Source organism: Notothenia rossii, assembly GCF_949606895.1.
Source record: "Notothenia rossii genome assembly, chromosome: 9".
Taxonomy (NCBI): Eukaryota; Metazoa; Chordata; class Actinopteri; order Perciformes; family Nototheniidae; genus Notothenia; species Notothenia rossii.
The window spans coordinates 62,225,171-62,238,128 of NC_136907.1; the positions used below are offsets into that span (position 1 = coordinate 62,225,171).

Here is a 12,958-nt window from a genome sequence, read left to right on the forward strand (position 1 = left end):
TGGTCTAAATTTACGCAGCAGAACACACAGAACCCTAGACTCATCTCATGTTTCCTCAACAAATAACATGCAGGGTGGGCTATCACTTGTATGAAAATGCATCTGTGTCAAACACTGCATGTCTCCATTAGCAGCTTTTGTCTGGAATCTAGAGCAGACATGGGATGGATGGGGGAGTAAGACATACTAATAGACTTAACACTGACTTGACATGCAGGCTGCTGTTATGTACCATGTCTAGACAAGTTTGTTGTGCACATTGTGTAACACTGGCAGTACTGTCCAATTCAAAATATAAGCAGTTAAGGACACTGGGGTGGAACATTGATTTGTTTTATTATAAACATCGTTAGAAAAGAAGCTGAGGAAAGCTCCATGATGTGATGAGTTAAAATGAATACAAACCATCCCATAAAAACAATAAAATCAGATAAAAACATATACAAAACAATGTTAATGTTATACAAGAGCAGACTTAAATCAAAAATATGTAATCTTTGTTGACATTTTGTGTGTTCAAATCTGTATTTTGAAAGTGACCTTTTCTGTATTTGTTAACATGACGGGATAAAGAAAGGTCAAAGGTCAGTTTGGGTAGTGTATATTTTCACACACCAAATTTACTTTTTGTTAAAAACACTTCATCATTTCACTTATGTAAAATAGTGAGTTGGGTTTTGGTTTTCCAAAGACGCTGTTATTCAGAATAACTTTTGTTTCATTAGTTTGGTTAATTTGGCATTTCCATGTTGTACAGCTCCTAAATGTAAAGAGACCCTTTTGTCAATGGAAATGATCTCAAACATGATCTTCTCTCCAGTTTAAAAATGTTTCTTGCTCCAGTTCTTCTTTTGGAATGTGACAACTGCAAATTAAAATTGTTTTAAAAAATCCAGTTATGTTAAGTCAATATTAGACAGGAAGTCTTCCTCATCTTCGCTTTGTGTGGCGAGCATGGGAGGTGGGGCTTTTCTGTCCTCCAGTATCTTCTTCTCCAGAGCTGCGTCTTCTGGACTGAGCCCCTCTCCTTTGGTCATTACGTACACAAAATATTCAAAGCCTTCTCCGTAACTGTACTCGTTAATCGACCAGTTGTACTCAGTGCGAGCATAGAGGCGTTTCCTGAAGAGGGGATTGGCAAACGTTACAGAGACAAAGCGTCCTCCTGGTTTCAAGCAGCGACTAATCTGGAAGAAAGAGAGAAAGAGAATTAAAAGACATCACCACCAACATGCACACCATTTGAATTCCCTCCCCCTGTCAATGCCAGCGACCTCAACCTCATCCTTAGGATCTCTCCAATCAAGCGCATAGCCTTGCATCGCTTTAAGCCTTAGCGAACGTTAAGCACGGAGCTTTTCAGTCCACAAGTTTGGTTCCCTAGCCATGCAGTCTGATAATATGTTGTGACAGCACTAAAACTTCCCCTCCATATGAATTATTGTTGTTCTGGGTCCATCAAGACTTTGGTGTGTTCATCCTGCGTGTGAGGTGCATCAGGACACAATAAGCTTCAGAGGACTGCAGAGCTATGACAGTACACACAAACACACAATGTGAAAATTGACACCAACACAAGCAAGCAGAGACACATTTAGGTAGGCAGGGAGTTTCTTCAGGGAGAGAAGTGGGAGTGAAGGAACAGAGTCTGCAGAGCAAGGAGCCACAAACTTTTCATATTGTACAACCAAACGTGTAAACTGGGTCAACATCGCATAGTTAGGGAATGGTCGCAGGCAAACAGCAATAGGCATTTCCAGTCAGTGAACATTATCATACAGACGTACGGCGACACTTTGGTAATCAGCATAGACTGTATAAAATATGTCCGTAGTCTCTCTGACATCACCCATAGATTTCAGTCAAAGCTTGATGGAGGGGGCTCCAGCTGTCACCATACACGGCCTAACTCACGGTTAATGCAAAACATCAGTGGAGCAGACAGCTAGTGTCACACAAAAATCACTGTATTGAAGACTTGGTAGTCTAATTGTACCTTTTTAAAAATCAAAACGTATCTTTCACCGTTGAAGGCCGGCAGTTAGGTTAACGTTGATAACACTTCCAATTTTCGAATGACTTGCAAACATTACCACCACTTACTGTAGTTAATTCGTAATGACGTTTAATGTCTCGACAACCAGTTGAGTCTCATTTAGCCATTTGTTAGCTACAGCCTTTCTTAGCACACATAAAAGCATCCAGGTATTTAGTGAACAATGTCAAATATAACAAAATGTTAAAATCTCTTGTGTTAACAGCTGACCTTATTTCAGGCATCTAACAAGGAACAATAAAACATTGACTTAGATATGAGAGGACCTATGACTTATGTGAACAGAATTATCTTTAGGTGTAGCAACATAAACAATGTTATCAGTTCCAGAGAACTGGGCTAACTCCGCCTACTGAAGAAGATCAGTAGATAACGTTGATAAAACTTCCAATTTTTGAATGACTTGTTTAAGATTATAAAATCACAGTTGTGGCCTTGGGCTTCAGACTTCACATTCAAGATTTGAGACTTTCAAATTAGAAATCAACACCAAATATATTTTTTATGAGCTAATACCTGAGGCCCTAATGCTACACACAATATTGACGGGCTGCTGCATGGTCTCTGAAGATGGCTTGGTTTTGAAGTCAGAGGAACTGGTCATGAAAGTCAGAGGAACTGGTCATGAAAGTTGGGATGTCCTACAACCAGGATTGAGTAGTTTGTGACCCCCACCCCCCCCCCCCCCCCCCCCCCCCCAACACTGTCCTGCAGTATTTGGAGAGAGGAGTCGCTCTGAAGCGAGCATGAGTATCCTGCTCTCCTCACATGATTCATCTTCACCAGCAAGCAGCCCGACCATGAATTATTCACTCTGCACTGTGACACGGAGGAAAAGCGAGAGGAAGGGTGGAGGGGTCTCTGAATATTGGATGAAATTAGAGGCTGATCTAGATTAGAAAGTGTCTGACAAAAACATGGCAAAGAGTTGAAAGAATGTACGGATGAAGCCATGAGTATAACAAAGAAATCAATCAGTTAACATCTTCTTCAAGACCTTGTTTAAACTTTTCAAGACTTACAAACTGATCTTCAACTTCATAATATAGCCAGGAGTTGATGGTTAAGAAACAAACGTTGAACCAATTGACTAAAGCTCGATAAAAACATGATTAATACTCCTCAGACTGAAACGGGAGTACTTCCAATACCTACATCTTTTCCCATTGCCCTCAGACTCTGCATTCAGATATAGATATGTTATTGTACAATTTCAACGTTTTTTCCCTCCAAATATTAGCTTGGATTTAGGACCAAACATAAAAAAGTGACATCTTTCCATTTTAACCTTAAAATGACATTATGACAGTTTCCTTAGAAGGCCAGATCTAACGACAGGTCCGGTACAGGTGGAAGCCTCCAGAGGCTTTGGTGAGTGAGGTAACCGGAGGTGGGGTTAACAAAGGTCATCCTCCTTAGCCCACCCCTTAAGCCATTATTCATGCCACGGGGATGTATAGGTGCACCGCAGGCTGTGTACCTGTGCAGTGTAACTTCAGAGCTTGATGCCACTGCTGACTGATGGACCTACGTCACTGCAACCTAAGACCAACCTGAACCACAGCAGAGAGCTCGGCTTCAACTGAGACTACGTGTTAGCTCGGTCGACAGTCTGAGGTTGACTTCGACCGTATTTTGTTCTTTTGTTTGATTCTGTTTCAGACCATTTCAAACCAACTGACACACATAATGTTATCCCAACCAACAGCATGGGTTTCAAGCATAGATTGTTAACCACGCTTGGCATGGACACAAATGTATCCTTATCAAGAGGAGGATGATGCATTGAGTGTGTTGAGTCATACTGTATATATTTACAGTAGGCACGTGTACTACTACAAAAGCTCTAGTACTATCCTCAACACACACATTGGAATGGAGCTTTTACTACGGTAAAGGATCAACAGTGACACGTCTGTTTGGATGTGATGTTGTGAAAGCTACAGATAAACATTTCATTTAAAGAAAAGCATGAGGTCTTTTTTTCCTGGCATGCACATAAGCTCTAATTTCTTTAAAAATGGAAAACTGGCTCAGGTAGAGTTGCTTTTCTTAATCAACAGGTGGAGGCTCGCTGGCTGTTCCACCCAAACACTGGAGTAAGGAAACCATATCCCCAAAACACTGAGTCAGTTTTCAACATCCACTCTCAGTCCAACATCTGTAAGCTGATCCTAAGTAGGCCACAGGGCTTCTCCAAGAGGACAGAGGAAACCACTCTGTTACACACACACACACACACACACACACACACACACACACACACACACACACACACACACACACACACACACACACACACACACACACACACACACACACACACACACACACACACACACACACACACACACACACACACACACACACACACACACACACACACACACACACACACACACACACACACACACACACACACACACACACACACACACACACACACACACACACACAAACACACACACACACACACACACACACACACACACACACACACACACACACACACACACACACACACACACACACCAAGACAGAAGCTGTCGGTGAGAATGACATTTATTCGAATCTCTAGGATTTCTTTCTCCAGCTGTGTGTCCTCAATATCTTCCATCCATTGCTTTGTCTTTCTCTCTTTACAGAACTGCAATAATAATATTCATCCTCTTTTATCTCCATTCTCTTCTTTCTGAGCTCATGTTGGCCTGAAGATACTGTACATGAGATAACTGATTGTCTACGGTGGTCAGACGGGGACAGATGGTCACATTGTACTCGGTAATATCACTCCGAAGGGCCTTTCAGTTACGTAATTCTGGATTCATCTGAGATTGCAAAAGGTAAAAGGTTGAGGCAGTAAACGCCTACGGTATCCTTCTGTCGTATTCCCCTGCAGCAAGACAGATCCATGCAGAATGGCCCAGATGCTTAAGGGAAATTATAGTAAGAGTGACAGTAAGTAAAACTATAGGTTACTTACGTAACCCCAGTTCTCAGAGTAATATGAAGTGAGATGTCTCACTATGGGATGCGCCTCATCGCGGAGCAAACAGAAGCATCAATCTCATTACGCCAATCCTGATTGGCTGGTGATCTTGACGTCAGCGTCAGGGAATCCACCCCCTATAAGTAGCTTGCGCTACGCCGCATGCGTCATTCAAAATAAGCACCTATTCTTGCTTCACCATAGCAAGGAGGGCCGTCTGGTGAGACATCTCACTTCATGTTACTCTGAGAACTGGGGTTACGTAAGTAACCTATAGTTCTCATTCGTAACACTCCGTTCGATGTCTCACTATGGGATATTGTAGCTCCCGTATTCCCAGACGAGCTTATCTCGAAAGTCACCAAGACCAACCAGAACTTAACAGTTAGAGCTCTAACTCAGCAGGGGGCCCAGCACTGCATGGGCCACACTGGGAGCAGAGACGTCTAATCTGTAAAAGTGGACAAAAGTGAGCGGCGAGGACCAGCTCGCTGCTGCACAAATGTCTTGGATGGAAACACCCCTGAACAAAGCCCAGGATGTAGCCAGACCACGAGTCGAATGAGCACGCAAACCCGAAGGTGCCTGCAGACCCTGACTCGTGTAAGCCAAAGCAATTGCCTCCAGAATCCAGTGAGAGAGCCGTTGCTTAGTAACAGAATTGCCCTTGTGAGGATTAGCCCAGGACACAAAGAGTTGGTCATTATGACGAAACTCTTTTGATCTGTCCATATAAGTGCGTAAAGCACGGACTGGACATAGCAAATTCGGCTGCTGTTCCCCGGAGGGACACAGCGGCGGAGGAAATGCCTCAATGTCAATGGGTGTACATGAACCAACCACCTTAGGTATAAAGGCAGGGTTGGGCTTCAGCAACACTCTCGTTAACCCTCGGGCGAACTGAGTGCATGAAGGATGTACAGATAGCGCATGAATGTCACTGACTCGCTTGGCGAATGCCAGGGCCAGTAACAGCACTGTCTTGAGTGACAGGTGCTTCATGTCAGCTTCTTCCAGGGGTTCAAATGGGGCTCGAGTGAGCCCATCTAAAACCACTGTCAAGTCCCATAAGGGCACCAGTGACCTGGAAACAGGAAGGAGCCTGCGAGCTCCCTTCATAAAACGGCAGACCAGAGGATGCTGGCTGGCCGTTTTACCCTCAGAGCCCACATGGAATGCAGCAATAGCAGCCAGGTAGACTTTGATCGTGGAGAAAGCTCTGTGTTTATCAATTAGGTCCTGTAGAAAGGATAAAATCCCTCCCACAGGACATTGAAAAGAGGTGTGCCCTTTTTGAAGGCACCACTCCTCAAACACTCTCCACTTACAGTCATAAAGAGACCTAGTGGAGGAAGCTCTTGCACTCTGAATAGTGTTTATCACCTTCTGCGGGAGACCCACTGCATTCAGATTATACCACTCACGGGCCAGGCCCATAGGGCCATGCGCTCCGGATGTGGGTGAAAATCGTCCCCCCCGCCTGAGACAGTATGTCTCTGCGTAGGGGGAGCTGCCACGGCTGACCGCACAGCAGCTGATATATCTCCGCCAGCCAGTACATTGCAGGCCAGTGCGGAGCTATCAGGATCAGTGTGTGTCGCCGTTCCCTCACTCTGGCCAGAGTTGGGGGTATCAGCGCCAGGGGTGGGAACGCGTACAGGAGGACCGGAGGCCAAATGTGCGCGAGCGCATCCACGCCTAACGGTGCGTTTTGATCGCGCATTGAAAAGAAAAGCTGACAGTGAGCATTTTCTTTTGATGCGAACAGATCTACCGCGGCTCGGCCGTAACGCACCCACAGCTGGCTCACAACATTTGGAGTCCATGTAGAGTCCAGTCTGCATATATTGGTACGCCTCTGGACAGCAGGTCTGCCCCGAGGTTCATCACACCCGGTACGTGCGTCGCTCTCAGAGAGAGGAGACGGCCGCAGCTCCACAAGATCAGTTTGCGTGCCAGCATGTGTAACTGGAGAGAGCGCAAACCCCCTTGTCGGTTTATATACGATATTGTGGTCGTATTGTCCATCCTCACGAGGACATGGTGTCCTCTGAGAAAAGGCAGAATGCGTTTTAGGGTGAGGAACACTGCTAAAAGCTCCAGGTAATTTATGTGCGACCGCTGGAGGTCTCTGCTCCAGAGACCCCTCACCGGACGACCTTCGTAAATACCTCCCCAGCCCGTCAGACATGCGTCTGTGGTGACCACCTTCCGTGAAAGGACAGCACCCATAGGCACGCCCCGTACCAGAAAAGTCGGGTGCAGCCAGTGGCGCAGTGCCATTACGCATTTCACAGTAACCATCACTCTCCGCGCGCCATGACGCGCAGGGTTTAGTTTTAAAGCGGCTACCTAGCGCTGAAACTCCCTCATGTGTAACCGTCCCAGTCGTACGACCAGGATGGCTGACGCCATGAGCCCCAGTAACCGCAGGCATGATCTGAAAAGAACATGTTTGCACAGCTGGAAATGAGCGAGGCAAGCTCTGAAAGCTTTCACTCTTTCCGCTGACAGGCGGGCTGTAAAGGGCACCGAGTTCAGGTGTAAACCCAGGAAGAGTACAGTCTGTGCCGGGCACAACATGCTCTTTTCTGTGTTTATTATGAAACCCAGGTTGAGCAGGTGCTTTACGAGGACATTTGTCTGCGTAATAGCCTCCTGTTACGACTGTGCGAGAAGCAGCCAGTCGTCTAGGTAGGTTGCCAGGCGAATACCCTGTTGTCTTAACGGGGCTATCGCGGCTTCCGTACATCGTACAAACACTCTTGGACTGAGAGACAGACCGAAGGGAAGTACTCTGTATTCGTAACAGATCCCCTGAAATGCGAACCTCAGATATTTCCTGTGTGGGTAATATACTGGGATATGGAAATACGCATCTTTCAGGTCGACTGATGTAAACCAGTCGTTTTGTCGCACGAGACGCAGCAGAGATGTGTGAGTGAGCATTCTGAATTTGTATCTTTTTAGATACGCGTTCAGAGCCCTCAAATCTAGTATTGGCCGAATTCCGTTCCCTCCCCGTTTGGGAACGAGGAAATACTTGGAATAAAAGCCGCTCTGACTCCGCTCGGCGGGTCTTATAGATATAGCCTTCTTTTCTAGAAGCGAGAGGATCTCTCTTTCTAGAATGTGGGCTGACTCCCCTCGGGCCTGTGAATACAGAACGCCCGAGAAGCGAGGGGGGGTGACAGCGAATTGGAGTCTGTAGCCCCGTGTAACTGTCTTGAACACCCAAGCAGACGTTGTGAGCATCTTCCACTGTTCGCTCCTTAGAGCCAGCGGAGATGTCACGTCTTTTGCCCTCTGAGTCTCTATTTGTTGTGTTATGGGGCCCTCTAGTGTCTGAACACGGTGGTACCCCGATTTGACAGTCCCCACCGACACTGAGCATGCGCGTGAGGGAGGTGCCTTCACAACCCCAGCCGGCACTGCGCCTGCACCTGACGGTGGTAGCCTCACAGCCCCAGTCGTCACTGCGCATGCGCGTGGTGGCGGTGCCTTCACAGACCCGTTCATTGTCCGCCTTTTGAGAGAGGACGTAGCTGCTCTCAAAAGAGGAACAAATGGCGGGCTGTTTATTGGTTTTATTGTTTTCATTGTTTTCTCTTTCATTTTTCTGAGCTGCGCCCTCAGCCTGAGGCCTGGATGCGTCAGCGGAAAATGCTTTATCCGAGAAAACAGAACAATATTGTGACATTTGTTTTAGTGCACTTGAGGCTGGCGTTGAGGCATCTCTCGAGGCAGCGGGAACACATCTGGAGCTGGGGAACCTTCCAGCTCCGTCACCAAGGGAAGAAGAGGAGGCTGTCAGGCCGCCAGCTTCTTCTTCCTCGACTGCTGGCCGAAATTCCGGGTTGGCTGCGCCTGGGCTGCAGCCGGAACCGGAGATTTTCTGGGCCAACTCGCCCTCGTCTCCTGCCTGGGCTGGGGACTCGGGGCGGGCCGTGACCTCTGCTGTTTCGGTACTTTAAACCGAGCAGCTGAGGTAGCTTGGGCGAAGGACTGCCGCTGTGAAGGCAGCGGCTTGACCCTTCGAGGAAGACAGAGGTGGAGGGCCTCGTCTTCCTTCTTCTTGGACTCGCATCTCTTCTGCATAGAAGCGAGCGCAGATCCAAAAATCCCCTTGGGAACGATGGGCATGTCCAGCACATCCTCTCTTTCCCGGTCTGGGAGGTTGGTGAGGTTGAGCCATCTAGCTCTTTCCTGCACCACCATAATCCCCATTGCCTTTCCCGTGGCCTGGACGGCGCAGCGTTGAACGCGGAGACAGATGTCCGTGATCGCGGCTATCTCGTCCAGTACTGCCGGTCCAGGATTACTTGACAGATCCTCGCAGAGCTCCGCTTGGTAAGCGGTTAGCAGCGAGGAAATGTTCAAAGCCCTGGCAGACAATGCTGGGGCTCTGTAGGACCGTTCAGTCATGGTTGACTGGAACCGGTCCGCCTTTGCCGGCAGCGTGGGGTTCCTGCTCGGTGTAGTCGCCATGCTCGGGAGGAGGTGAGCTGCCACCAGCGGTTCCATCGGCGGTATGCGGAGCAGGCCGAGCCTCTCCATACCGTCGCAGTCTAGGGAGGAGGCACCCTGGATTGGGGCCTTGTTGCTGAAGGGCCGGTCTCTCCACGAGACCGACACCTCATCCAACATCTCCGGGAAGACCGGCAGGAGTTGCCTCTTTGTCCTCGTTGCTTGGGGCAAATTTTTCCCCTCGTAACGGGACCTGGAGGCCTCCTTGGCCATTTCGGGCCATGGGATGTCTAGTTTGGCTGCGGCACGCTGACACACGGCCTGCAGGTCCATACTCAGACAGGGCGAAGCTGGTGTGCTATCGCCAGGGAGAGCAGCCATCGCTCCCGGCGTTGCAGCCTGAGCCGATGACATGAAGACGTTGTCTTCCTGCTCATCAGAGTCGGACAGGAGGAATCCAGAGGTTTCATCCTCTTCGTCCTCCGTATAGTCCAACTCCAGGACATCTTCTGCAGGCGAGACCATGGTGAGGTCTAGCTGGGGGCCCCAGCTCGGTATAGCGTGGTGCCCCGCTCGCACGTCCCTCGCTGCCACCGAGTCCCAGCCTGACACGGCGCGGGACTCCGGTTCTGCAGCTGCCACTACTGATGAGCCCCAGACCGACACAGTGCGGGGCTCCATCTCTGTGGCGGACGCCCCCGTGTCCTGATTTCTGTCCGGTAAATCAGAGGACATGAGGGAGTCCTGACCCGACAAGCTAGCTTGGCGAGCTAACCGTCGGCGGAGGCTCTTCACGGTGAAACGGGCACAATGCCCGCATGAGCCGGGGTTGTCGATAGCCTCCTGGGCATGTTGCAGCCCGAGGTAGGACGAGCAGACCTGATGTGCGTCTGTGTCCGAAATCTTCAACCCGCAGCCGCAGAGCCGAGCCTCCGATTCCCTGACTCCTCTGGTGTGAGGGAGACGTGTCCATCTTGTCCGCCATTATGGCGACGTGGGAAGGACGCGCTCGTAGCAGGTGCGTTGCTGAGAAAAGAGAATCACAACCTGTCGTTAATCCGGAGAAAAAGCGAGGGTGTAGATTTTATTCTCAAAGAATATTAACTGGTGTGTTAATACCTTTTTTATCTTCTACTCCTCTGGTGTGAGAGAGAAAAAGAAAAAACGTCCTGGCTACCGTGGTGTCGGTAGTGAGGGAAGACAAACTAGCAACACGTGTGTTGCTAGCTTGAAAAAATCAAAACCTTACCTTTATTTCCGAAGGAAAAACGGCGAGGTCGATTTGCAACACTAACTGGTGTGTTAGTATTAACAGTCTTCTTGCAGAAGTATATATAGAAGTAGCCGGCGAGCGCCCGTCGACCGAAGTTAGCTTGGATAGCTTGGTTCCGTCTGTGGACTGTGTGAGCTAGCCCGGCTACCAATATAGAGATGTGCTCTGAAGCGAGAAGAGGTGTTTGAATGACGCATGCGGCGTAGCGCAAGCTACTTATAGGGGGTGGATTCCCTGACGCTGACGTCAAGATCACCAGCCAATCAGGATTGGCGTAATGAGATTGATGCTTCTGTTTGCTCCGCGATGAGGCGCATCCCATAGTGAGACATCGAACGGAGTGTTACGAATGAGAACAATAAAACCAGAGTGCAAAGAACACTACAAGCTTTATTGTTGAGCTTTAAACCACATCTCACAGCCTTCTTCTCAACCTTCAACCCAATTGGCCGTTAATGACCTTGATAAGATGAGGTTGAAAGCTACAAACAAGAAGGTGGATCTTGAATAAAGATTTCTCTGACAAAATGTTTATATTAACTTGTGATTCTCCACTTTTCATATGTCTACTTAATGAGTTGTGGCTCATGGAAAGTACTGAGTTCCCTCCCTTTCCTATTTTTTTCTTGGATCGAAAGATATGATTAAATTAATTGCATGTTATGACAGAATCTTACTCTGTCTTGATTTAGACCTGTGCTTAAATCCATACATTGGCAATTGAAAAAGGGAATGTTTTTATTAAGTGGGGCAGTTGGTCCATTTCACAGAGTAATGAAGGAGGGAATTTGAGTGGTCAGGTCCAGCTGTGTAGTGTGCTATATTATGATCATTCATTTGACACAGACAAAAGATACAAAAAATATCTTGTAGTCCGATATGACAAAAGATGCCCTTCATCCATGTGTGGGAGGATCCAAAACACAAAATAGCTGCAAATATTATTTTGTTATTGTTTGTCTATTTTTATTTTAACAGATCACGGAGGCTGTGTATGACAATTAGTGAGAGACATGCAGAGTGTTTGTGTGTGTGTGTGTGCATCTGTGTGTGTGTGTGTGTGTGTGTGTGTGTGTGTGTGTGTGTGTGTGTGTGTGTGTGTGTGTGTGTGTGTGTGTGTGTGTGTACCTGTGTGTGTGTATCACTGTGGGTAAGGCAAAGCTGATCAGTTGGTAGAAACAACAGCAGAGCCCTATCTCCATTCGGCAGACTTGTACAGATCACAGCCTACTGTCTCCTTTAGAGTTACTGCACACACACACGCAGACACACACACACAATCACACATGCATTACTCTGCACCCGCGAAACATGCACGTTTAAACACACAATTAAACTGGGGCAAACAAAAAAGAGGTGAACTTTTTATTCTGGTCATTTGTTGTTTCTAGTTTTTAAATGTGCTTCTCCCAGTTTCTCTTTGGTTGTTAACTGGTCTCATGTAGCTTCACAGACCCACCTCAATGTTTCCCCACTCTAAAGAAATATGCCTTAGAAAGCAACCTTTTTTTCTTCCACTCCATTTCACCTCCACCGCATCAATGTGTTAACGTCTTGAGGAAACGGGGAAATGAAGAAGGAGTGGGTGAAATGAGTAAGGAGAGAAAGGGGTGTTGTGAAAATGAGGTCTAATGGCCAGTCTCCTAACAAGGCAGGTCTGCTTTTCCCACAAGGGTCCTGCTTCATGAGCCAAATGTGCAAATGCTATAAAGGCACCATCTGCCCTGAAGTAGCTAGTATAGATCTGTCTGAGCAAGTGGGCAGTTTCAGCACAAGTGTCTCCTTTGGGTTTGTTTCAAAAGAAAAAGCTATGGCAGAAAATATAAAAACATGATGTCTAAAGATTCTAGCAGTTTTTACTAAGCTAAAGGGCTCCATATGCACAAGATCAAAACAACATAATTCTGATCACACGTTTTAATTTATTCAGACACATACTCCCACTGGAGGACTTACAGTACTTGGCACAGTGATGGATAACAGGGAGAATGTGAGTGTTGGATTGCCTCTCTTCGCTCTCCAACACTGCCTCCTCCATTCTGCCACCTTTCCTCCCCGAATTTCCCCTCTGCTACCCACCCTGCTGTCCTCCCCTCTCTTCTCCTCACCCAGCTCAACCCCCATCACCTCCGCCCACCCACTGTTCTGATAAATTATACATCAGAGACCCTCT

At 47.5% G+C, this 12,958-nt stretch overlaps 1 protein-coding gene across 3 annotated transcripts in view; it reads right to left on the bottom strand.

Annotated features, from left to right (window-relative positions):
* Positions 1-317: 317 nt before the first annotated feature.
* ece2a (endothelin converting enzyme 2a) overlaps positions 318-12,958 on the bottom strand; it is a 76,193-nt gene continuing 63,552 nt past the window's right edge. For all 3 annotated transcript variants that reach the window (XM_079650502.1, XM_079650503.1, XM_079650504.1), the window contains one exon: positions 318-1,187. In XM_079650502.1, coding sequence (XP_079506628.1) covers positions 897-1,187 — 291 coding nt within the window. In that variant the 3' untranslated portion in view covers positions 318-896. The remainder of the gene's footprint in view (positions 1,188-12,958) is intronic.